Source organism: Dendrobium catenatum, unplaced genomic scaffold (genome assembly GCF_001605985.2).
Source record: "Dendrobium catenatum unplaced genomic scaffold, ASM160598v2 fragScaff_scaffold_1126, whole genome shotgun sequence".
Taxonomy (NCBI): Eukaryota; Viridiplantae; Streptophyta; class Magnoliopsida; order Asparagales; family Orchidaceae; genus Dendrobium; species Dendrobium catenatum.
Window position 1 is genome coordinate 486,113 of NW_021319588.1, and position 27,213 is coordinate 513,325.

At 32.0% G+C, this 27,213-nt stretch overlaps 1 protein-coding gene and 1 long non-coding RNA gene across 2 annotated transcripts; one reads left to right on the forward strand and one right to left on the reverse strand.

The window, feature by feature from the left end:
• Positions 1-3,328: 3,328 nt before the first annotated feature.
• Positions 3,329-22,146, forward strand: LOC110091901. The gene is made up of 5 exons (XM_020816198.2): positions 3,329-3,486; positions 4,756-4,925; positions 9,609-9,695; positions 9,819-9,977; positions 22,028-22,146. Exons 1-5 carry the CDS (start codon positions 3,441-3,443, stop codon positions 22,121-22,123), a joined length of 558 nt encoding a protein of 185 aa, XP_020671857.1. The 5' UTR covers positions 3,329-3,440; the 3' UTR covers positions 22,124-22,146.
• LOC114580621 lies at positions 7,857-8,559 on the reverse strand. Its single transcript, XR_003702114.1, has 2 exons — positions 8,348-8,559; positions 7,857-8,266 (listed from the first exon to the last, which is right to left on the reverse strand). It is a non-coding gene; the product is annotated as an uncharacterized LOC114580621 (long non-coding RNA).
• Positions 22,147-27,213: the final 5,067 nt, after the last annotated feature.

A 27,213-nucleotide genomic window follows, 5' to 3' on the forward strand; every position in this document is an offset into this window, starting at 1 on the left:
CAAAAGAGGAAATTCATAGAATGCAATACCAATAACCAAAAGATTCAATAAATGAGCAATTTTTTTCTAAATTATAAGAGATTACTCAAAACATTATTTTGAACCATTAAATGTAGTAAAATATTATTTTTAGGTTAGAATTTGTTTCTAATTGTCCTTAATTGGTTGATTGGTTGTTAATTATTCAAGAAATATTTATAGAATGCTATGATGATTTCAATAGACAACACCATACTATTACATACTGGAGTATTTATGACAAAAGAGATGGAAAGAGTTTAATATCATATCTTTGTACAGAGATCTAACACGTACACACAAATAAAAAAGGTTATTATAGACAACAAAGTTTATATGTAAAAAGTTTAGACATGGAAAAAAAATTATGTCACCTAAATGAGCCAAAATGATGCATAATGTAAGTGATATCATGTGAGTCTACTCGTTCACTCAATATAAGGAGTTTTCTGGTGAATGTTCCACCAATTTGTATTTCTTATTTGAATTATTCTTCATTCAATATAAGAAAATATCGATGCTTTTATCATAAAATAAATCCATTAATCTATAATTTCATTGTCTAATCAAATCATATTCAAACATATATTCATATTATATTGTTAAACACATGAATCAAACAATGATAGTACCTTATTAAAACAAAGTTGTTAAAGCATGAACACAAATTTTATTTGAACTTTATTCAATCAATGGTCAAATAAGGTTCGATCATGTTTTGAGCAACGATTGAACACGATAGTCTTTGATATTTTTAAACCATGTTCGATCATGGTTGAGATAGGATTCAAACACAACTCAAACATATATTTCAATAAGTATTAAAATACATTATTTGATAATCTATCTAACTTAGCGTTAGATCTCAATCAAAATGACCTAATTTACTATATATAAACAACAACAAAAATAGTACTTGTATTATAAACATGTTGATGAAAAAAGAATTATCCAACTTCATCGATGTAATTATTCTTGAGCAAAGAAATATTGGATGAAGTCAAAATGATGACTATGATGTAAAAAGCTAAAGTGGGAAGGGCGAGGAATCATTCTATATATATATATATATATATATATATATATATATATATATATTGCTTCCAGAACATGTCAGAATCACACATTTCAAGCAGATAAGTGTATATATAATTATATTTCAATAAAAAAATGAAAATAATTAAAAGTAGAAATTCATAGAAAGCAATATCAGTAATCAACATATTCAATAAATGAGCAATTTTTTTCTAAATTATAAGAGATTATTCAAAACATTATTTTGAACATTTAATTGTAGTAAAATATTATTTTTTAGGTTAGAATTAGTTTCTAATTGTCCTTAATTGGTGGATTGGCTGTTAATTATTCAAGAATTATTTATAGAATGCTATGATGATTGATGATTTCAATAGACAACACCAGACTATTACATGCTGGAGTACAACAACATCAAGCCTTTATCCTACTACGTGGGGTCGGCTACATTTGTTAGATCTCTGTACAAAGATATGATATTAAACTCTTTATTTCTCTTTTGTCGTAAATACTCCAGCATGTACTAGTTATTGTTGTTGTTGTTGTAAAAAGTTTAGACAGGGAAAAAATTATGGTACCTGAATGAGCCAAATGATGCATCATGTAAATAATATCATGTGAGTTTACTCTTTCACTCAATTGGAAAAGACGAGGGGAAAAAGTTGGGAATGCTAGATTGATCTCTAATGACTATAAGAAGATATTATTATAAAAGTTGTGGAGGGTGATGATTTTATACAATGTTGATTGAGTGATGGTGATCAATTCTTAAAAAAGTGCATATGTAGGAAAATGTACATTGGACCATAAATTCGATACAAGTTGGAGCTTTTACACGAATGATCATCATAAACATCATAATCATACCACGCGAGACTGGCACCATTGTGGTCTCTTGAAAAACTTATACCATTATGACTTTTGGGTAAAATACATTGACCAATAATTCATTATAGCTTCTACAATAGCTATTAGTTGGCACATCTAAAATTGAAGTTAGTTCAATTATTTACCATCATTTGGGGTTGTTTGGCTAGACGATTTAAGTGGGATTTGAAGAAAATTTAGCGTAAATTCTGCCAAACAGGATATCGATTCGGCATAAATCTCACGGTGGAATAAATGCGCCGTTATCACCTTTCTTGAATAAATTCCAAATTTGCTAAATTCAGGAGTTCGGCGGATTTATGGGATTTGGACGAAGAAGCGCGCAAATCGAAGAAAATGGTTATCTTTGCAACGCTCCCTCCCTTATATCGTTGTCATTACTTTCGACCCAACAAAAGAACGATGAGTTGTCGTGACTTTTGACCCAACAGAAAGGAACGTCGTCGAAGGAGTTGAAGAAATCTTTTATCGACTCGTTCAAAACTTTAACTCACGTGCGAAGCTGATGAAGTTGAACAGGTACGAACAACTAGAGAAATGGAAAAGGCAAATCCTAGGCCTACCAGTACCACCACAGCAGGATAGAGCTCATAAATTCTTGAAATTGGTGGCCATTACATTGGCAAATAAGTATTATAGGAATTAATTAATTTGATTAAACTAATTTAATTAAAATTAATAAAAAAATATAAATTACTTAATAAATAATTAATTAATAACTTTTTTAATTTTAAATTATATTATTTGTAATAATTAGTTATTAATGATAATTAAAATTTAAATATTAATAATTAACTTATAAATAATTTAGAATATAATTAATTAAAATTAATAATCAATTTCATAATTAAACTATTTTTAATTATATCATTTTTATAATTGTAATTTATTGACGATAATAAAATTTGAAATTAATAGTTATACTCTTAAATCCTAAATGACATTGCAAAACTATTCCATAGAATTTAACGGGTTTTAACCCTTAACTTATCAAATAATTTTCCTGATTTAATAGCTCGAGGATTTATTAAATTCAAGATTTAAATAATTTATTAAATCCTAAATAGTTAAATCTGGTTGGTTGCCAAATAAGCTTTAGGATTCGTTTGGGACGGCGTTATTATTATTTCTTAAAGCAATTTTTTAGAACAAAAATTAAAATTTTTATACTTAAAAATTACTTTAAAAAACAGTAAAAAAATCGTCCTAAACGAAATCTTAATGTTCTTAAATTTCTGCAAGATTATACGGTTCTCAAACTTAAAAAAAAAAAAAACCAATACTAGAAATTACAAAATGGTGTTCTAGTAAAAATTGTATGCCAAGATAACTAGTGTGATTGAAGGATTCAATAATATCATTAAATGAAACGTTTGGATAAATATTTCGGTGGAAATCCTCTCTTCATTAAAACAAAACAGGTCCACAAATCGGCGTAACCCTACTCTCAGTTTCTCTTTTTCCGATCCCTTGGTAGACATTCTCACCATCGGGCCGCCATGCTACAGTCAGGCCTTCTATTGTGGCCATGTTCTGCAACTCTAGGTTCTTCTTCCTCTTCTTCTCCTCCTCCTCCTCCTCCTCCTCCTTAGTATTTCAGCTTTTTCTACTCCTGTTGTCTGTCTTGTTTGCTTTCTATTAATTATTTCCTTCTTCAACTTCTGTATTACTTACTCTCAAGCAATACTTCTTTACTCTTTTCTCGACATTGAACTGCTTATGAGATCTATTTCTGCAATATGTTTGTATTTTGTTGCCTTGCCTGGGTTTATTGTATTTTAGTAATTTTTTTTTGTTCTGCAGTTTGTTGATGTTGATAGTGTAATACTAAATTCTAGAAAAGTGTTTTGGTAGCATGTTTTGTTATTTGATAAGGTTTTGCATAAAAAAAGCTTTTTGTTGAAATAAATTTCATATTTATAAAGGAGTGAGCTTCGCTTTGCTTAATGCTTTTCACTTGGATGTGATATACATGGAATTCAATTTGCAAGTTGTTGCGCTTTGAAAACATAGATTCCAATCGAGATTAATAGCAAAGTAACGCTGGTTTAAAATGGGCAAAAATAGCTGAAGTAGCGCTTTGCATTAGACCTTGTGGTGGTTAATGGCAGCTTAGTTTACCCTATTAGAATTTGATGCTGCTAAATACTGTATCGGGCATTGCTTTTATTTATTTCTTATCTATCTGAATCCTCTCTTTCATAGCCATCTTCTTTCATTATTAGTGTCATGCATGATACGTGGTTTTAAGGGTGGCCTTGATTGCAAGTTTAGACAGATATATCAATTTATCAAACCCTCTTTAGATGTTGGAGTTGAGTGTGTTAAGAACGGACAATATTGGGTTGTCCTGCATCAAATAGCTGAAAAAATAAGCAATTGTAAAAATATAAGTGGTTGGCCGGCTATTTCAATCCTTTTTTGGTTTCAACCCCCTAACAGCGGGAGAACTTGTTCATCTGGTAAACATCCATCTTTGGGTTTGAAATCACTCTGAACAACCTGTAGTCCTCTTGAAGCCATAGTTGAATCGTTGCTTATTTGTTGTCATGTCTAACTTTTGCTAGTTTTATCTTTATGATGATAGTATTAGCCCTTCAAAGTATGATTGCTTGCAATTTTTATTTATTTATCTTTCGAATAGGCGAAAATAATTGGTTTGCTGATACTTATAGAACTTTTAACTGTTTTTTCGGCTCTCTTTATCATGTATATGCAAACTAATTTCTATGAGATGAAGTAGTTAAATCAAATAATTAGATGCAAATGGTTTCTTTCACATTGGGTGCCTGACTATAAACTCTTCTGTTACAGGTTATGTCACATTCAAACAGTTTTGCCATAATAAAGCTCCAGTTTTCTCAAGAAAAATTGCTTTAGGTTTGACTAATAGACACTCAGTTTCTGAGATTGCTAAATGTAACAGTTCATCATCCTCTGGTGACACTTCCCAGGATTCTAATGGTTATTCTGACAAGGAAAAGGTGTGTATATGAAGTCATTGACGCTATGGAGTATGCAGCTTCATTTTTATTTGAGATGCAAGGATGCACAATTGGTTATGGCATTCATTCTTATCTTAGATAAAACCTAAGAATACTTCCTCCTAGAAATTATGTACCATCTGTTATTTTCTTTTCTATTATTTAGAGTTATTACTTTAGATAATTACATGCACGATGTTTCTAATTCCATTTAATAAGTACTTAGTGTAGTAACTTAAAATTTCTGCTCATACTTTATGTACTTATTAATTAAAATTGCTGCTTTAGAAAAATGCCTTATGAGTTTTGCAGCTTTTGTGACTTGAGTGATTGCAGCAGTAAAAGAATCGGTTTTTTTTACAAAGAAGTGAAGTAGTTGACCAAATATTTCAAATGAAAGAAAATAGTGCAAAGAGAATGAGCGTAGATTTTGGCTAATATATAAAACCAAACTGGGTTACCAAAAGCTTATCTTTTCTCCGTTATCATGATTGGTTGGCGAGAATGCAAGTTCTTCTGCTCCTTACCACAATTCAATGGGTAGAACTTGTTGAGATGAAGAGATGGGCCAACTTGCGTTAAAGGGTGTGATTTCTATGCCTCTGTTATGTTGTTTCTAGTGGTGGGAAACTGGGAATTGGGATTGTGACATTGCTTGATCAAGTTATTAAAAAGATTTTTGGATTTATTGTTCACAATGTGGTGAAATAGATGTGATTTTATTAGTAGAATTTAAGTTGGATGGTTGAAGTGGAGGAATGCATTGGGCCTATTATGTGATAGAAAAGTACGCCTCAAACTTAAGAGAAACTTTTATAAGTTGGTGGTGAAACCTACAATGATTTATGTTGCTAAATGTTGGCCATTAAAAGAGAAGCATAAAATTTAGTTAAGTGTTATAGAGATGAGGATGCTCAGGTGGATATGTGGCTTTACACTTAGAGATAAAATACAAAATGAGTAATACGTGAAAAGGTTGGAGTAGCTCTAATAGCATATAAGATTAGAGAGAATCACCTTTGATAGCTTGGTCATATAAAATATGGGCCTTCCGATGATCCTGTTAGGGGAGTAGGTTGTATTAGGAAAAGTTTGTTACTTCTACATAGATCAACTCCTCCAAGCAAGTTTGTGGAGTGTAACTGTAACGAAAATTTGGTCCAAACAAGTTTTTTTTTTTGCCACAAGTAGTCATAGCATTAAAGAGTACCCTGTGTTAGGAAAACTATTTAACTTTTATGCTGAAGCATTAACCAAGAGGGTATAATAAACCACAAAATAATAACATAAATGATCAAACATCATAAAAGAACAAATAAATTTATGTGGTTTGACAAAGGTTGTCTATGTCCCCAAGTAGTGTCAATATTTATGGGTAGCATCAACGCGGACTGCAACACGTTGCTTTGTTCTTGAATATCATTGCCTTCACAAGTTCTTAGATAGTGACATGTGTGAAATCAATGTAATCATAAGCAGGGTTTCTAACATGCTATTACGTTGAGCAAGATGACATCCATACGAGTGCAATGAGTGTCTATGTAGAGGAGAAATTCTATAAAGTTTTTTTTTTTAATTGTAGAGATAACCTTTAGACCGTGACTCTAACTAATTGAGAGCGTGAGGGTTGATGCAGACTCGAAGAAGTCGGCAATACAAACCTAGTGACTGCGGTTGTAGCTAGGTTGATGCAAACAAGCTAACATTGATGGCTACAAGTGGGTGTCAACTAGGTAAATGATGACATAAAATTCAGTCATTAGTGGAGGTTTTGTTAAAGGTGGTGCGGTGCTGTAGCGTCAACAGATTGAGTTTGGAGGATTTAAGGCCTTTTTTAGAACTTGATTCTTCTTCCAAATAATTTGCATTGAGGGACTATTCAAAACTTTTATGAGAAACATTAAGTCTTTATCCATAATTTTCTTTATAATCATCAATGACGAAAAATGAAGATCCCACTCTCCTATTATCAAGCCAGGATCATACAATGCTTCCTTATGTTTGACCTAACAAATTTCCCAGATTCGGGCGTCAACGATATCTCCAATTGGCCAAATATAACACATTGGAGGGCTACAATATCACATGCATTAGTGGTAATATATCAAAGTTTCGGCCATTGGATTGATGTTTTCTCAAGGTTCGTTGCCTCTTGAAGGGACCTAATGGAAATTGACAATAATGTCAGACCGCTTTTACATGGATCAACTCCTCCCTCTAAGAGGATCACTCAGAGCATTCTGTTCCCGATTTGAGCAACCCAAGCATCATGGACTCATTGCAATATGTCAGATCTTGCCTTGGAGATGTCTTGTTGTTCTCTGAGCTCGTCTATTCTCCTATTTAGCCAATTTGAGTAAAATCAGGCATCAGTTTAGTTTTAAATTTCATTGAGTTGCTTTGCTTTGGATTACGATTTGTGCTTGATTACACCGGGATAAAGAGCCACTAAAACACAAAAATCTATATTAACTGTTGTCATTTGCACCTCGTCTTCTGTAAACATGCTCTTCTCTTTCAGCCATTATTTCTTTAGGAACTTACCTGAAACATTTAAACTTGTGGTTTGAGTTTACTAAGTAAACTCAGTGGGTAACTATATAAATTTATATAAAAATATAATTTAACATATATTCTTTCCTTTCTTAATCTTGTTTATTTCAATTCATTAACTTAATACTTCTTCTTTGAATATTTTCATTTAAAATAATTTGGAACATTTGTTATCTTTAATATTTCATTTATATTTCCTTTTCCCATTTAATTTGCACAGGAGCACCGTCTCAAAGTACCTAAAGGTACAACCTTTTCCATTTAATTTCCTTTTCCCCATTTCCATAGAAATTTCCTTTTCCCTTTTTTTTTTTCGTGCACGAGTATGGCGTCCCCATCCAGTACTATAAGGGGGTGACTCCTGTCGTTTTCAATACCCTTTTCCTTTTTTTTTTCTTTTCTTTTCTTTTCTTTTCTCATTTTCATCATTATTGATACAATTGCATACAACATATCTTACTTGCATCTCTATAAATTTTACTTATCATTTGCATATACGAATCATGTACATGTGTATGTTTTCTTTCTAAACTTTACTTTCTATTTCTTTGATATACTCATAACATATCCTTTTTCTTTTCTATAATTGTACTCATACATGTCGTTGCTTATTTTAGTTAATCATTTCTCCAAAAGTAGGAGAAATCATAAATCTAATCAATTTCGCATATACTTCTTTCTAAACAAAAATAGAATTGAAATAAAGAAATTTTAAACTTTTAAAAATACCCACTTGAACTTTTCAGGTCTTCGACGAAGGGTGTTACTTCGAATTTCTCTCCAAATCTCTATCATCAAGAAATAAAGTTGTTTATGAATTTGCTTTATCAAATAAAACTCGAGAATAGTTTCGAAATAGAATTTCTTACAATTGGATTTTCCAAATCTCCCAAAATCCTTCTTCCCGAAATTTCCTTTTTCCTCGCTTCAATCCCTTCCTTAACCTTCAAGAAATATATCGCTCACTTTAAACGAAGGAGGAGAAGAAATTTATAGGAAAATCTAAAAGAAATTTCAACAAACCTTTTTCCTTATTTTTCCTCGGTCGTTTCTTCCTTTCGTTGCAAAATTCTCTCCAACCTTTGTTCCTATTATCAAGTCAGGATCATACAATGCTTCCTTATGTTTGACCTAACAAATTTCCCAGATTCGGACGTCAACAATATCTCCAATTGGCCAAATATAACACATTGGAGGGCTACAATATCACATGCATTCGTGGTAATATATCAAAGTTTCGGCCATTGGATTGATGTTTTCTCAAGGTTCGTTGCCTCTTGTTCTAATGGAAATTGACAATAATGTCAGACCGCTTTTACATGGATCAACTCATCCCTCTAAAAGGATCACTCAAAGCCTTCTGTTCCCCGATTTGAGCAACCCAAGCATCATGGACTCATTGCAATATGTCAGATCTTGCCTTGGAGTTGTCTTGCTGTTCTCTGAGCTCGTCTATTCTCCTATTTAGCCAATTTAAGTAAAATCAGGCATTGGTTTAGTTTTAAATTTCATTGAGTTGCTTGCTTTGGATTACGATTTGTGCTTGATTACACCGGGATTTTCATGATGCCAACAAAAAATTTCCAATTTGCTGCATGGATGTAGTGAACACTAGTTTTCTGATTAAGAAAATGACAACATGAGAAAAATCAAGGTGCAGATACATGATATGCTTATTACCATTTTAAAAACAAGAGAAGGTAATATTGTCAATGCCACATCGATACAAACAAAAAGAAAAGAGCCAATCAAATCCTGTCTCTCCTGTTATACTGGACTGAAATCCACAAATCTATTTTATACCAAGTGAAGATTTTATAGAATAGAAAATGTTTAACTTGATAGCATACTGCTCCATTATAAATCCAAAAAATATGTAGTAGCAGATGTTGTTTACATTTACGAAAATGCCCGTTCTTGATTAAAGCTAAAAATTTTCAACTAACCTCATCATACTCGTCTTTTTTGCTTTGAATGGTGTCTTTGCATCTGAATTCTTTGGATTATACTTTGTTACTAATAGTTCAGTAAAATTGAAGGGATTTTCAGTATTCTTTCTACAGCATTGAACTGAACTTTTATTTTTTATTCTCTATCGCAGTTGCTTATATTTAAATCTGTACTGTGTAGGTGCCCTTTGGATATACAAGAAAAGATGTGCTCCTAATTGGTGTTGGTCTTACTGTAGCAGGTGTTGGTCTGAAGAGTGGTTTGGAGGTTTTTGCTGCTTTTATTTCCTCAATTCTGTATCTTTGCACTTGCTAGTCCTGTACCATCTTCAGTCTCCTCTTCTTGATAACTGGTTCATTCAACTCTTTGTCTTCTTACTTTATTTTCCAGTTTGCCGGAGTAGATCCCTTACAGTCTGGGAATGTAGTGCAGTTGGTGTTAGTCTTGGGACTAACTGTTGGATGGATTTTTACTTACATCTTTAGGGTATCAAACAAAGACATGACTTATGCCCAACAATTAAGAGACTACGAGAACAAAGTGATGGAGGTTAGTATATCAACTTGCAAGCTGGAACAGTTTCCAATAATTGCTCTCTTTCATTAGATGAAATCAGACTGACTGACTGAATATTACTTTCAGAATAGAGTTCTGTTTATGCAAAAATTATGCAAAAGTTTTTTTTAGTGTATTGGCATGTTTTATCAATCATATAAGGAATCTAGGACCCTAATAAGCATGGGCTATTACATTATCTAGGTCCCTAATAACAACAACAACAACATCAAGCCTTTATCCCACTACGTGGGGTCGGCTACATGAATCCCCGAAATAGGGAAATACTTGGTGAAACCACCTTGTGTAAATTATCTAGGTCCCTAATCTAGAAAATTATTAAATGTGGAGCCAAAATTTTTAGTCATTGAAATAGTTGCTTATTTCAATAGCACGAAAGTCCTAAATGAAATCTACTACAAAATCCTAAATGGAGACTACCTTAATGTCCTAAATAGAGTTATTATTAAAGTTTGCAATGGAATCTACAAAAATTTTTAGGCAAAATCGGACAATATTTTGATAGTTAAGAGTTTGGGCTATTACATTTTCCCTCTTAGTTAACACAAAAAGTAATATCTTTATTTTTATTCATATGAAATGTTATATCTCCATAACTTTTTTTAAAGCATAGTGAAATATTTGATCTGTACGTTGTATGCACAGGTGAATCTCATCGAAAAATGTATGTATCTTATGTTTGAAATATTTGGTGTGATTATTCTCTTATCTTCGTTAATTTTTGCTTGAAGTTTTATCCTTATTCATATAACTAATATCAAAGCTTTTGGTCTAAGAAACTTTCATATCTGATCATAGAGGATGGGAAGATCAAAATCGTAAGTTCGATAATCGGAATTTTGATTTCTAGGAGATGCAGATGACAAACTATCTGTATTAAAAACCTTGCTAACTACTGAAGGGAGTAAAGTTACTTTCATTCAATTAAGAAAATTGAGAGTTAATTAGCAGATAATCTCTTGTATTCGTTAACCTATCACTTATTATGAACTTCGACTGTAACATCCTTAATGAGATGACAATAATAGGTGTTATGAAGGTGCTCTTCGATATATATGAAAGTTCTCTGCAATTAATAGGGTACATATCATGCATAAGTTTTTCAATCGTAGAATATTAAAACGTGTTTCAATTATCAATCACATCAATGCATTCAACTCAATCACTAGGCAGATAAACTTTATAAAAATCAAGTTTAATGATGAGATTGATGTTTTGAGCTTTCTCTCATCATTACTGGGAGAATGAAATATCTTTGTAACAGTTGTCAGCAGTTCCTATCGATTTTATGTAATGAAGCTTAATGATGTCAGATATTTTATCCTTATAGTTAAGATATTAGACGACACAAGAAAGGTGAAAGTATGTCATCTTTTGCTTTAAATATTAACAATAGGAACATGTTTCAATATGTTGGTAATAACAAATGGTGAGGCAAGTTGAAATCTTATGACAAGAATTATCAATCAAATCACAATAGTTGCATATCTAAGGAGCCCAAGTGGATACTATCATTGTGTTAAATTATGGTCATATAATAAAAAAATGCATAATAAAGAAGTATGAATAAAGCCAAATGCCAAAATATTTGGCAATGAATATCACTGTGTAAGATATTATACTCAGTGCAAACACTCTAATGGAGATATGTATTAAACTCAGGTATGTCTTTCCATTATTTATTTAATAAATATCTAATAAAAATTTATTGCACATGTTATTATGTCAAAGTATTCCTTGTTAATAATGAGCCCTTAAATATTATGGGCATTATAGATGGGATAATCAAGAAAACAAGTGGGGGCACTTGGAAGCTGAATAAGGTAAGTGGGGGCACTTGGAAGCTGAATTAGGTCATGCATATCCTTGCTTAAGAGAAAACTTAATCTCCATTGGACATCTAGCTATAGATGGATGTTATGCCACTTTCAACGATGATACTTATAAAGTGACAAAATGTACTTTGGTAATTTCTGGAGGCAACAAGAAATGCATTATTCACACCACCACCAACATAAAAATAATGGGACCTGCCATTAATATTGAGGCATGTTTAATTATATGGTTTCAAAGCCTAGGCCATATCAGAGAATGGCTTAAAGATTATTCATTGCAGAAGGAATTCTCAAGTTCAAAATACATTGAAAATTATATAAAAACATTAAATCTTTATCCCAAAATTATATAAAAACATTAATTCTTTATCCCACTACTTGGGCTCGACTATATGAATCATTTTTCACTATTTTGTTAAAGTATATATTTATTTTGCTAAAAGTAATCTGATATGTTTCCCACTTTTAGGAAGTGAAAGAGCTTGGTGAAAAATAAAAATGGAGATAAATCAAGTGCCTAAGATTTGAGAGTTATGAGGAGTATCACTATCGGATTTAAAACTTTCTATACTAATAATGAGATTCATATAGAGAGAACTGTCACAAAAACTCCAAAAAAATGGATTAGTTGAGATGATGAATAGAGTTCTTACCGAACATGCAAATAGCATTGTTGTTGTGTTTTTTTCGCATCGACCTTGTCCCGATCGAGCTGATTCGAGCCTGACTGAGCTCGATCGAGCGCCCCAGTTGAATGCAAAATAACCCGAATTGAGCTTCAATTTAATCAGATTAAGCTCAATTTTCTAAAATTAAACTCAAATCGACCGAGATCTGTCACGACCCGGTCCGTCTAGCCCGAAATAACGAGTCGAGAACAGTCAGTCGTAAGGAAAACACATATAATATAAATCATAACAATTTCATTGACTTTTAATAAAATGACATAAACTTCATCATCATCCATACATAATAAGAAAGAGCCACTAAAACATCAAACAAAAAGTTTTCCAAAAGTTTCTTCTAAATCACAACCACTAAAAACATAAACACAAACTCCAATAGACTCTTCATTACAATCCACTGACTCATACACATAACAGAAAATATAAAACATTTCTTTCTGAGGTCCTCTACAACGGTAGGTGTACTGTCATCTCGCTGCCATCACTTCTTAGATGGTTCTCCTGAAAAAGATTCCCACAAGCAGGGGTGAGCTTACTCGCTCAGCAGGTAATTCATATTTCTCATAAAAATTTACATAAAACCAAAATAAAATATTTTTTTTTCATAAGAAAACTTTAAACGACGGTTAATATTGCATAAGTTCATAACATTTCTGTATAATTTTTTTTTTTCATAAATTTTCCTCAATCATAAACCTTTTATATAATCTTTCCTTAAACATAAACTTTCATTTTGTTTACAAAATATACATAAAACATAATATGTATAATGTTTACTATATTACTTGTCTCGGAGGTGTCCATTGAGTTTGTACTGATCAGATACACATTTTCATATCATTTGGCCATTACTTTACCATTGACTCTGATGAGCCCCTTTACCATTTGGCTCTGTCGAGCTTCTTTACCATTTGGGCACTTCGCATCAATATGCACAGTTTCATATCTATTTTTCAGTCAATCATATGCTTAATGAAAAATAATCATATTTCATAAGTCATTTGCTCAAAACATGAAAACCACGAATAACTTGTATTTTATTAATCTATTGCAATATAAAAACATTATACTAATAAGTCATTTGAAAGATAAAATTCATAAACCATCTGAATGTTAAAACCTTAAACATTTGTAATTGAATAAAAATGAAGGCAAAACAATACATGAAATTTTTATGATAAATATGAGTACCTACCTTAACACAAGCACAGTACTTCCTCAAAGTGTCGCTTTGACATGCTTCGCTCCCCTTAAAGATCACAACATAAAAATCACATAAAATAAGTGTCAACTAAAATTCTTCCTTAAAACTTTAATAAAAATCCAAATTGTCTAAACTTTTCGGTTCTCATTAATTCGACCCTTACGACACTTAATGAAATTTACATAATTTAATCTTAAATTTCGGATTTATTAAAAAATCCCTAATTTTTGGAAACCCTAAATCATCAATTTCATCAAACTAATACGCCAAAATTGTCCCTAAACATATTTTAATAATTACCTTAATCATTTTCGAATTTACTAAATTATAAAATTATGAAAATTTAAATTATTACAAAAACTCAAAATTTTGCTTTAGAAACATTCCTAGGACCCATAGAAATCGTTTTTGTAAAAGCGCCTTAAGGGATTTCAATTTTAGGTAAAAACCTTAATATTCAATTCTCAAAAATTCTTGAAGAAAACTTCATTTCTATCGTTAAAATACCTTCCTAAACTTTTCCTAATGATTTCATAAAGAAATTTTGAAAGAAAATAACTTTTTTTTTGAAAAATCCTAAAATTTCCTTTCCAAATATCTTGAGAATGAGAGGGATTCGCTTCAAATAAAACATGCCTTAATATTCCCCTTGTCTTCCTCTTTGATTTCCACTAGTTTTCTCGCCGGAGATGTGCCCATCGCCTGCCCGTTAGCCCTAGCCGTCTACTCCTTTCTCGGTTTGGCCGAACAAAATGAATTAATGGGGGAGGAGGGTTTCAGTTTTGTCATTTTAGGGAGATGGGTATTGTCAAAGACCGCTATGCCCTCACTTAAACAATCCAGGCTTCAATAATCACTAAGGGTATTCTAGGTATTTAGAGACTTTTATTAAATTTTATTTCTAAATTAAGCAAAATTAGATATAAGTTTTATATATCAAATCGATCAGAATTTTACGTAGAAATTTATAAAATTACTTCTGTCGAAATCCGTTAACTTTGAATTTTTCACTTAAATTTCGTCGCAACGCATCAAAATGCGCGCGACACCAACGATTGTCGATTTTGGGTTTTACAAGATCGACCCAAATCGGTCCAAATCGAACCCAGTTTCCTCATCAAACCAATTTCGATTTAATCGACGCTGAATCAAGCTCAATTTCATACAATTTTGCCCAATCAGATCCGAATCGACCCAAATCGATTTTGATTGAGACTAATTTGACCTCAATTTCAGCCCATTCTCCAAAATTGGGTTAATCTGACCATCCCAAATTAGGAAATCGATCAAATGGCTGAAATTCTTTTGAAAATTCTGAGCCGTGCCGTTGTCATGTGGTCAAATCACATGATCGCCTGGATTTGAAGACGATTTGTGCGGCTTCAGCAGATAGCGTGTAGCAGAGTCTCGTTTTGCGTATAGAGAGAGTTGGGGACGAGGAGGGCGTTTTGGCATTGGACTTCATATGGTTCTGTGAGTTCGTCCGGGCTAGAGCGGAAGAAATAAAGCGGCAAAGCGGATGAGACAGAGTCTTTCGTGCGTATCTCTGCAAATGTCCGTCCGAGCCACACCAAGTCGAGCGATTTCTGACTACCCCGTGCGTTCCCGTTTGAGCCGAATCGTGGGAGAGAAGTCTCCCTTTGTGCGACTGAGCCCAACCGACGACCTGCAGTCGCCCGTTCTGCGTGTGGTCCTTTCAACCGAGCGAGGAGAAGAGTCATTCGACTCTTTTGTCTATCCCAAGCAAAATCCGAGAGCGAGGGAACCTGCATGGAGAAGTCATCAGGCCGTCAACCCTACTTGGTTGCTGACCTCATCCACTCACCAAACAATTCCAGAGCGCCAAACAAGATAGGGGAGCGACTGGCTCCAGGCTTCCTCGTGTGCGTGTTTGGAGCATAACAGAGAGCTGAGGGCTCTTCTTGAGTGTAACCGAGACCGACTGAGAGGGAGGGGACCTCTTATGCGCGATCTAGGAAGAAATCAAGCAACCCGGGTGCCACCCTTCTTTCTCATGACTTGGAAGACCGAGTTCTTACTGCTTCCTTCTATTTTCTTCAATCAGAAGGAAGTTAGGAGAAGGTAGAAGACTCCTTTCTTCTCTCCCTTCGACTTCGGAGAGCTCAGGGCAATAGTTTGGAGCACTTTGAACAACAAAATCACCACCAGGAGTGGCGTGGATAGTAGCTATGACATTCAGAACCTCATGGGCAGCAGTTTTCTCCTTTATTCCTACCGCTTTCTCGCCTTTTGCAAGACAAGTTGATAGTGGTTTGCGCTGTGACAACCCTGCGAGGTAAAACCCCTCAAACTTGTAAAGAAATCTCTCTTCTTACAACTCAAGAATTGTAGGAAATTCTTATATTCATTTGACCCATGTCGAGTGAATTAGACATATATCAAATCCATCAATTTGTTGAACTAAAATCAACAAGTAATTTCATCCCAAATCATTTATTTGTTAGGCCAAAACCAACAAAAACTCCCATCTTCCATTTCATTCCTCCAACTCAAGTTGGATGAATGAATTCCATTCTTTGGACACCCAAAGGTCCAACGAATATATCATAATATGTAATCAAGCTCACATATCATATTCCTATGTTTGCTTTACCTACACTTAGCAAATTAATCTCTCAATATTAATGACAAAACTCAAGGATTTATCTTGAAATTTGCTTATCCCAAACTTAGCAAATGAACCCCCATCCTTGAATACATAAATTCAAGGAGATCATCCTCTTGATTTCTAGTCTCAAAGTTACAAATCTTCCCTCACATATATGGGCTCCAAAATCATTAGAAGATTTCAAAACTTGGTTCAAAAGCTATAGGTTTCCTCTATTTCTTCTATAATTTTCAAGTTGCAGGAGATATCTTTCTCTTTAGCTCCAAAAGCTAAGGAGAACTCTTCAATATTTGCCCCAAAAACTAAATGTTGGATTCCTATATTCTCCCTCATTATCTCCAAAAATTAAGAAGAATCCTCCAACATCTAGCCAAGCTACATGTTAGACATCTCCCTCTTAGACCCAAACTCTAACTGTCATTTTCACTTAACCAAAAAAAATCACCTCTCCTTATGACAACTAAAACTTAACCTTTAGATATCTCTCAGAAGTTTTCTGTCTGTTGAAGTTCATCTTACACTATTAGATGAATTTCACAAAGTCCTAAGTGCAACTCTTAGGCATGACTACCTTAAGATATCATGCAGTCGCTTCTCTTATCCAAACATTAAGAGAACCTAAAATTCTTAAAAATCACTTAGGTCTCTTTTGATATAATGATTAATCATCTCATCCAAAAGGAGAGATGCCTACATCATTGTGTCTTAGGATTATGTAAGTAGCAGGCTCGTCTTAAAGCAAGTGGTGGTTGCTTTATGGGTTCTTTATAATCCTCCTAAATATGAAATCCCTAAAAATCAAATAAAATATTTAAGTCGCAAACAACTTAAAGCGAGATCATCATTGATTTAAGATTAAACATTTTCATTTCAAAATAAAATCAAACACCTCTTGTAGTGACATGCCATATAAGCCTCATACATTTAGGTGCACAACCCCTAAGCATGTTAGGATTATGATTTTTCTTTTTCTGCACATGTGTTTGATGATGTGGTGTGATTGCCTTTGAATTATCTGTGTTGTGCGCACTTGCCCTTAAGTGGATAGTGTAGAAATATATATGGATATTCTTCTTGCAGGTGTTCATGTCCAAAGGGGAGGGGGGAATAAATCATAAATAAAAATGTTTGTATAACAGATATTACTTAAAACCCCCTAAAAGGCACGACCATTAAGGTGTAGAAGCAGGGGCTTATACAATTCTGGTTGTGTTTCCTAATATATATGAATTGCTCCTAATCCTCAGATTTAAGTTGTAAGTCAAATTTTTTAAACAAAATAGCTTCCCTACTCTTCATATGTATTGAGAATGGACTTCATGGTTTTAAAAACGATTAGGTGGGTTTAACTGGTAGCCCTTTGTAGGCAGTGCAATAAATCCAGAGGTCGAGATGACTATACCTTATATGAGGTATGATTTCGTTAGACTTATGTTTAAGGCACTATCTCTCAATAGTTCTCACCTTTGTTCTATGGTTCGAGGCAGATGTTGATTTAAATTACTTCATAAGCCCTCACCTTTCAGGCATTTCCTCCAACATGTATTGTTGAAAAGTATGTCCCGACATTCTAAATTAAAATAATTAGCTTAAATAAAAATTAGATTCTAAAATATAAAACCCAACATAGAATAGTTTGAGTACTTCTGAGTTTCCCTCAGAAATAAGTATTCCTACACTTTACTCCTTTGACGCTCATTCTAAAAAATCTTATTTCAAGTTAATCTTCTCATCATTGAAATTCCTAAAGACTAAATATCTTCAAATAAGAATTTCATAAATTTCAAAATGAAGATTTTTTGCCTATATTTCGATGATTTTTAAAAAAGAAAGGAAACCGTTAGTTTAATTAAAAGTTTTTTCAAGTACAAAATGCTTGAGATGTAATTAACTATAGGGATTTGCCCCTATGGGGCATCCGTACCTCCAGAATAAAATAAACCTCATTCAACCAAATATTAAATGAGTGAAAATATATGTTTACAATTCAAATTGTAAATTTTGTTATTGAGCCCATAGGGAATGATATTTTTGTCATTTGGGGTAATATATTATTTTCGATGCTGTATTCAATCAGAAAATATGCAATCCGTTGAGGATAAAAAAATTTCTTCAACAAGCACGAGATTGCATGCAAGTATTCCATAGGTTTTCTAGTTAGATTTAACAAACACATGATCTTAATTAATTGAGGACTATCAATTATGCTTGTCACATTTGAAGGTTTCTTATTATTTACTATATGTTTATGTTGATCATATTGCTAGAGATAAATTTGACCCAAAATCTAAAAGTACCATTTTCATTTGCTATGATGGAAATAAGTTTGGATATAAATTTAGGGATGGTGAAGGTGATCAAATAATTAGATGAAAATTTTTCTTCAATGAATATATATTATATAAAGACAAATCAATTATTACTTTAAAAGACATTGTACTCTAGAGCATTTTGATTTTTGAACTAGAGAATGTGCCTCTCTTTTCTTCTGTCTTCCTCTTCTTTGTTTTCTTATGATTGTGGGATTTTTTTACAAATAATGCTTCCATGTGTTTATACTTTATATAGTACCTTCTAACATTAAATGATCAAACACCTTGGAAGATTTTTATAGCATCCGTTGTAGACTTTTGTGATAACCTTCATTTAGGACTTTATGATACCCTCTATTGAAAACATTTTAGTTAGGACTTTCATATTGATGAAACGAGCCATTATTTTCAAGAATTAAAATTTTTTAATCCACACTTGTCAATCTTCCACTTAGAGTTTGAATTTCTAATGTATTATTTTGATGATTATATTTGAGCACTTCTCTGTACGACTCCTCCGTGTACATTAATTCACTCATGTGATTCTATACAACAATAACAACATCAAGCCTTTATCCCACTACGTGAGGTTGGTTATATGAATCATTTTTCTCCACTGTATACTGTTAAGAGTCAAAGTCTCATTTAAATATAATAAAGAAAGGTCATTTCTAATATTGTCTAACCAAGCCTTTTAAAGGTAAATTATTGTTGTGAAGTCCCAAGTCCTGGATGAGAAAAATAGAGGGTTATGTTAGTCAGTTGACAACCAACATAAAATTTATTGAATAATCATGACTTTTGTGATTCTATAATGCAATAAATTTATGGAATGTTCTTTTTTCATAATTTCATTAAAGATCTATACACCCTAGCATATATTTTATAAAGTAAACAATATTTAGTACATTGAGCTACAATGAAAGATCCCTCAATAAGTTCTTACCATCCTCCACCTATGATGCTTGTGTTGTCTCTCATCTCCAACATTCTTAGACACTTTGCCACAACACAATGGGATGAGGTTGGATTATGTTATTTTAAAGAATTTAGAGTTTTTCCAACTTTTCCAATTCACCTTAGAATGTGTGAGGCGAGGTTATGCGTTAAAAAAAAGCTAAACCACATAAGTTTGAGTGAATGGTGGACAAGAGCACAAGTTTGATTATTCAAATACAATGTAGGTGAAAAGTAAATAATAATTTAAGGACATGTGGATCCAAACAGTGATTCATCACCTCTTTGTACCTATATTTGCTCATGAAGTATAATAATGTTCAAAATAAAAGTAGGCATAAACTTCCTTTAAATGTCAACTTATTTTCATTTAATTCTACTTTTAAATTCTGAGTATATATATATACTTAAAGGTATCATTTAGGTATCATTTATCATTTATTAACAGTTTAATATCACAGTTAATTAAGACTAATGAATAATTAATTAACAATTAACTCATTTTTTCTGTTACTATAGCACAACAAAAAATTCCACTAATCCAAGCATGCAAGGATTTGATTAATTGGAGTGATGGATCATACGGCTACGGGTGCTTGGAATGAAGTAGTGGAATTAGGAGTAGAGTATAATAATTCTTAGTGGAGTTCTGAATGGAATTTAAGTCCTTAACTAAGGCATTTTCCCCTCATCATAATATTCACTAGCATTGGAGGAAGCTGCTGTTGCCGAGAGCTGCAGGCTGTGGGATAGCAGGGAGCTGGAGGAGGCAGGGCTGCGGTGTGAGTGCTGCAGCTTGCTGTTGGTGAATTTTCAGGTAAGGAAATATAGGAAGGAAGTTAAGAATGCAGCAGTAGTAGTTGTATTCTTAGCCTTTGCTGACATGAGGTGTTGTTTGCTTAAAGTAGGTAATATTACAGTTGTATGGTTGCTGAAATTAGTTGGATAGTGTTGTATTCAGCTGAGGTGAGGGCTGTAGTTGCTGAAACCAATATTGGTGCTAAACTACTTGTGTGAAAAACTTGCATATTGCTAAAATCTGTTGAAAATACAGCATAAGACTGCTGTGCATGGCTGAAATCAACTGTGTTGCTGCAATTAATAAGGTGAAGATGGAGAAATTCAGAAAATAATAAAGAAATAAATGGGAAGAGAAGCAGAGAGGAAGAAGGGGGGAGTGAGAGGTGAAATTTTGGGTTGAATGAGGTCATTTTAGATAAATTTTCATATAAGTTGTGTTATTTTTATATACTATATGTATGCACACATAAATGAATAAAATTTATGGTTTAGGTGATATACAAGAGGAAAAGAAAACAAGATTTAGAAGAACAAATTCCTAGTAAGGTGAGATACCCAAATGATGTCATAAGAAATAAATTTTATATATTCTGTCTAGATGAAGTTTTCCTTTTCAATTCCTCCGGAGGCTCTGATATCATGTTAATTTGAGAGGTATGAGAGGAAAAGCATAAATTTTATTATACTATACAATCCTTATTGATAGATCTATACAAGATCTTTAATAAAGAAACAAATAACTACATAATAATGAAATATAACTCTTCCTAAATTTGTTGCCCATTTATGGCGGGTGTTCCACGTGATTAAGGCGTGCTTCCCACGGATCCTTCCTTGTAGCCGTGGGATTAACATGAGAACGAGAGGTTGAGATTTAACAATTAGCTCAATTATTTTTGCTAAGAAAAAAAGAATGAGGTGAGTATTAGGGTTTAGTGAGTGCTATTATGTTTTACCTAATAGGGAGTCCAGCCAAAATGTTCGATCATTTGATGAAAAGGATTCCTCTAAAATTTACGAGCCCTTTTGGGTTTAAATTGAATTAAAACTTGCCAATTAGGTAGTTGAATTAAAACTTTCAAGTCACCTGGATTTTAGGTTCCTAAAAAAGTGGGTGATTTACCTGATCATTTTGGGTTTAATCATGAAGATTTGGCTGGGTGACGACCAAGATTTATGAGCCCTATTAAGAGTCCAATATCCTAGCCTTAGTAAGACCTCTCCCAACTCAAAAGAGCAATCAACAATACCATAAAAAGAAAACATGACTACATATTTTGCCATCAAAACGTCAAATCTTTTATTGGCTTGACATAAAACATTTCTTACACATGGCTCATAGAAAAATTTATTCCTATCATATTAGAACAATCTAACAAAATCTTCAAACTCAAAGGACCAAAATAGAAGATTGTGGGAAGATAATTTTTGCTACCACAGTATTTACCTTATGTGCTAGCTTCATGGTAGGCTTTAAATTTTACCCAAGCCTCATGAACATAATAACTACTTCACCCTACTCTTTTTTTAATATAAAATTATGTCTTAGTTCCATTTTCCTAACATACATGCATCATATTTCAACCTTTTTTTTAATAGAAACGGCTGGAGAGTCTCTCTGAAGCTGAAATGGAGGCACTGCTGGAGCAAGTTGAGGAAGAAAAGAGACTTCTAGCAAACAGAGAGCAAGGCTAATTTTGTTTTCTTAGATCAGGGCCATCAGGCTTTGTTTCATTTGATTTGCCAAATACAATAAAGTTTATACTAAAGCAGACATGAAAATGTTAAATATGCAGCTATAGTGTACAGTGAACTCCTCTTCTCGTACTCATTCCCTGTATAGTTTCTTTGCAATGCATTTTTTGTACATTATAGTAGACTCAGTCCTGCAGAATCAAGAGATGATTATACATGTTATTCTCTTTTATAATTCTGAGTTTGAGATGAACTTCAAAATAGTCCTCCGATGATTATTCCTAAATGATCAATTCAGTCTAAATTTAGTCACTCGGCTATGTAAAATTGATCCAAAAAGTGGCCCTTTGGTATTAAATTAGGATCAATTTTGTATAGTCAAGTGACTAAATTAGTTCAATGTGATGTTTTGGGATTAAATTAGCCACATACGAATGGTCTGAGGTTTCTTTTGACTAAATTGGCCACATACGAATGGTTTAGAGGATTTTTTACTTTTATTTTTATTTTTTGAATTTCTATATAACTACTGACCGAATTTAGGGAAGTTATTTCCATGGAGAAAATAATTTTCTTATTTGGAGTGTCATATGTTCAGCAGTAGTTTAAAATCATTGCAAAAAATTATCATTATTTTCGAAAAAGGCTCTCCATTGAAATCTCCTTCCTCTATATTGTTAGCACTTAAGTTCCCATATATAAGATATGAAACCTAATTAAGTTCCCATATATAAGATTATTATAGTTAATTATCTACTATTTTATTAGATTAGGTTGGGATTATATTTAAGTTTTGTTTGAGACAGCTTTCTTATTGTTTCTTAAACAGTTTTTTAATATAAAAATTTTAATTTTTAAATTAAAAAATTATTTTAAGACGTAATAAATATTTGGTGCTCTCTCCGTGGATTTTACAATGTGGCTTTGAGTGTTTCAGTTTGTGACCAATAAATGTTATTTATTAAAGGATAAATAAACATATTTTATTTAAAGTGCCGATGGATCGAGTCATACAGAGATAGAAATTATGCATGTTAAGGGAAGCATAATAGAAAGTGAAAAGGTATAAACACATAAGTAAATGAAGAGTTTTAGAAAGAAAGATCATCATAATTATCATTCACAACCTGGAAGTGGTTACACCTGAATATTGATTTCCTTTCAATTCAAGCACTGGTTCCGTAGAGGATTTCCATTTTACACCAGGAACTCCTTCTAGTTGTTTAATCATCTTTCGTGTCTTCTTGGAGATTGCAGCCTGCCATTCATCTTTTTCTGTCATTATTTTTTCTTTCATACATAAATCAAATAATAATCCCTGCTATCTTTATTATGGCAAATGAAATTCATAAACCTGTAATTTGAATAATGATAAGCACTTTAATTGATATAGAGTCGATCATAAGGTCAAGAATTCCCCCCTTAAGACTCAAGAGTAGTCTAATTTGACAATAGCATGAGATATAATTTTAAACATTAGAATAAAAATGGGGGAGAAAAAACTAATGGAGGTCAACATAAAAAAATAAAAATAATGGCAAATGACAATAAATTAAATATTATTTTCAACCCAATTAATATCCATAACAATTTGGCACCTTTGATTAGATTGACTCAAATATTTGTTAAATTTGTGTAGTTCAATGTCTGCTAATAAAGTTTCTAGATGCTAAAAAATTGCTTAGTGTCAACTCATATCCTTATATATTCCTTTTAGCACAGATGGATTTTAGATTTATATTGAAGCTTCATATCAGTGTTTGGGTTATGTCTTAATGCAATATGCTAGACTGATAGCCTATGTGCTCAGACAACTTGAGGTGTATGAGAAAACTTATCTTACATATGATTGAAGCTGCCATAATTATTTTTTCATTAAAAATATGAAGATATTATTGTTACGATATTTGTTGTGAGGTATTCATTGATCATTAGAGCTTGAAGTATATTTTTACTAAAAAAAGTTAAACTTGAGACAAAGTGAAAGGCTTGAGTTTATGAATGACTATGATTTGTAAATTTAGTATCACCCAAACAAGACTAATGTATTTGCTAACACGTTGAATAGAAATTTGTTAAGTTATGCAACTTAGATTATGCACTATTACATAAGTTAGAATGACACACACACACAATGCTTTGACCCAAAAAATCCTCTTTTTTCCTTTATCCATGCTCTTTTCATACATGAAGTTGGAACCTAACTAGAGCTTAGGAAAGAGTTGGCTATTAATTGATTATTATTACATGCTTCTTCATAGAAATCCTGAGTTATACATTACATGAAATAATCTCTTCTAGAATCACAAATATATACTTACAAAGCCTAAAATTTAATTATTCCATTGGTTCCAAAAATCATATGCACATTGATTCTAATCATAATTGTAAGGACTTTCCTCTTTAGAAAGCCTCATTCTCACAAAAATAAAATCTTGAAAATAAGAAAAATTAAGTGTTGTTTTTTATTTTTTATATACCTATTGAAATTAAAGGTTTATATGCAAACTTGATCCCAAGTTCATATAAACTTAGCTAAATTTGTATATCTTGAATTAGAGAAGAATGATCATGTTGTATACGTCAATTTCAAATGAACTTGATTGAATACAACTAACAATTATTTTGATTGAAATAATGTTTTAGCTAACATACATGTAAATTTTTTTTATGCAGAGCATATTTCAAGGTGATAATATGGTTGATTAAAATGTGAAAATTTTCAAGCAACTTAACAAATAATTGCAATTCAATAACTAAACTTAAAATAACTTGACATGGTCATATGCTTAATAAAGCTTGAGTTCAATGAAATAAAAGATTAATTAAAATTCATGATTATTAGCGACGCTTTCATAAAAAAAAAATTATTTTAAGCTTTGTTTCAATTATCTAACCAAGTATGCCAACATTCATGATTTTATGACTTTACACAATGAGAAGAAGACTTAACAACAATACTTTGATATCTTTATAATCAACTTGCTTTATTATGCATAAGTTAGTTCCAATCAAAATCTCACCTTAGATCTTATAACATCAACTAAAATATAATGGTTTGCTTGAGATCTTTGACAATGTTGATATTAAAAGCCACCACTCCAAATCTAATGGCTTGAACCAAATCTCCAATAACACTAATCTCAAATCTTCAGGACACCAATGATTCATCATCATCAAATATAGCACAATGGTCTAACATATATTGTGAAGAGATCATGACTGGATTATCGGGCATGGGATTGATTGAAGAGTCATTATATAACAACTCAAACTCTTAACTATCGAGATATTGTTTGCTATGATCTCATGAGTTTGTAATATTAGTATAACTTCACAAGAGGTCATCCATCTTAGAATTTCTTCGGGATGAGCACACTTAACTACGGAATCTCTTAAATGAAATTCCAACCATTATACCAAAAGATGCCTTGATGTTTATGAGTTTAATTTCTTTTGCTTAAGGAGTTTCACACATGATGCCCTCAACCAAATGGCATTTTGTTTCAAAATAAAATTTTAAAGGTAAGGTGGTACATCAATCTACCATGTGCTGCACAAAAATTCTCATATAATGCCAACACCTATAAATATCTCATGGGAATGAGGGAGATAAATTAATTATGAACTTCATTGTCACTCTTAAGGTGAAGATATGTTGACCTGCTTTTAAAGTTTTTTTCTTGTTTTAAGCTCATTTATTAACTTAGAGAAAAGAGTATTTTTCATAGGAAAAATTCCTTAGGTAGGCTTTTTTTTTTTGGTTATGTGATTAGGACATGAGCCTATAATTAGATGACATTTTTTTTAAAGATTCTCTATTAACTCAAGATCATTTCTAATGCACAATAATAATAATAAAAAGAAATATTGCAGTTATGAAAATCACATGGGTCTTGAAAACCCTCTTTGTTTTTCTTTTCTCACCCATTTTTTATCTCTCAAAATCAAGTATGGTACAAAATGCATGATTTTTTTTTTTTTTGCAAATGTATCATCTTCTTGATCAAAATTGGACATCGCAAGCTTAATAAGTTAATATAGAAAATATTTTTAACCTTGAAAGTTGAAACTATTATTTTTCTTATGATAAATTTAACTTAGAATCTTAAGAAATTCCCAAGATACTGAGTATACACTCATGAATATAAATTTTAACTTGTGTCTTTTAAGCTTCATTTAGGAAGACTTTTTTACTGCTTTGTAAAGCCAGATTTTAGTTAAAAAATCTCTTAAAAAAACGAAAAAAAAAGTTTAAAGTTGTCCCAAATGAAACCTTAATTATTTGCCAAATGCTTATTTCAAACAAAATAATTTAATTATAACCCTCAAGATAATTAGGAATATTCACTAAATATGATTTAATATTGATTAATTGGAGGACCGCTAAAGTGTAGAAGATTTGAAGATTCAAGTAAATACTTGAAAACTTCAACATTTAGAGTATGTTTCGTGTTAGAGTTATTTAGTTTTCATGGTATATAGTCTTTAGTTTGATTATTGTTGATTCAAGATTGATGAAAATAAAATAAAATGTAAAATATTTAGTAAGTTTCAAAAAAAGTTTCATCACTAATTCATAATTACACTCCCTAATTAAAAAATAATTTAATTACTTATCAATAATTGTTGAATGATCAATAACAATTTTCAACCAATATATAAGTACTAGAATTATTTTTCTTCAAAATAAAATTTTTAGCAATTAGTTTTTGTAATTAAAGCTCCAATAATATGATTAATTATCAAACAGTTGTTGATAATTACTAATTTATTATGTTAATTTTAATCGAGGAATAAATAGCTTATCAAAGTTCTAAAAAATGATTAACGGTAATATGAATTTTTAAAATAGATGGAACGAAAAATATAATTGTGAAGAAATGAGACTAAAAAAAGTAATTTATGCCGAGCAGGACCCAATCATCAGACTAATAAATTAATTAGTTGTTTTCAAAAGAATAATAGTAATGAACTAATCGTTCTCGAACTTTGGTCTGGTTGAAAAGAGCAACACGAAAACCAGAACAGTTCCCTCTGTTCCTCTCAAGCTTTACAAGGAGGAAAAAGGTCCTCAGCTATAAAATCAA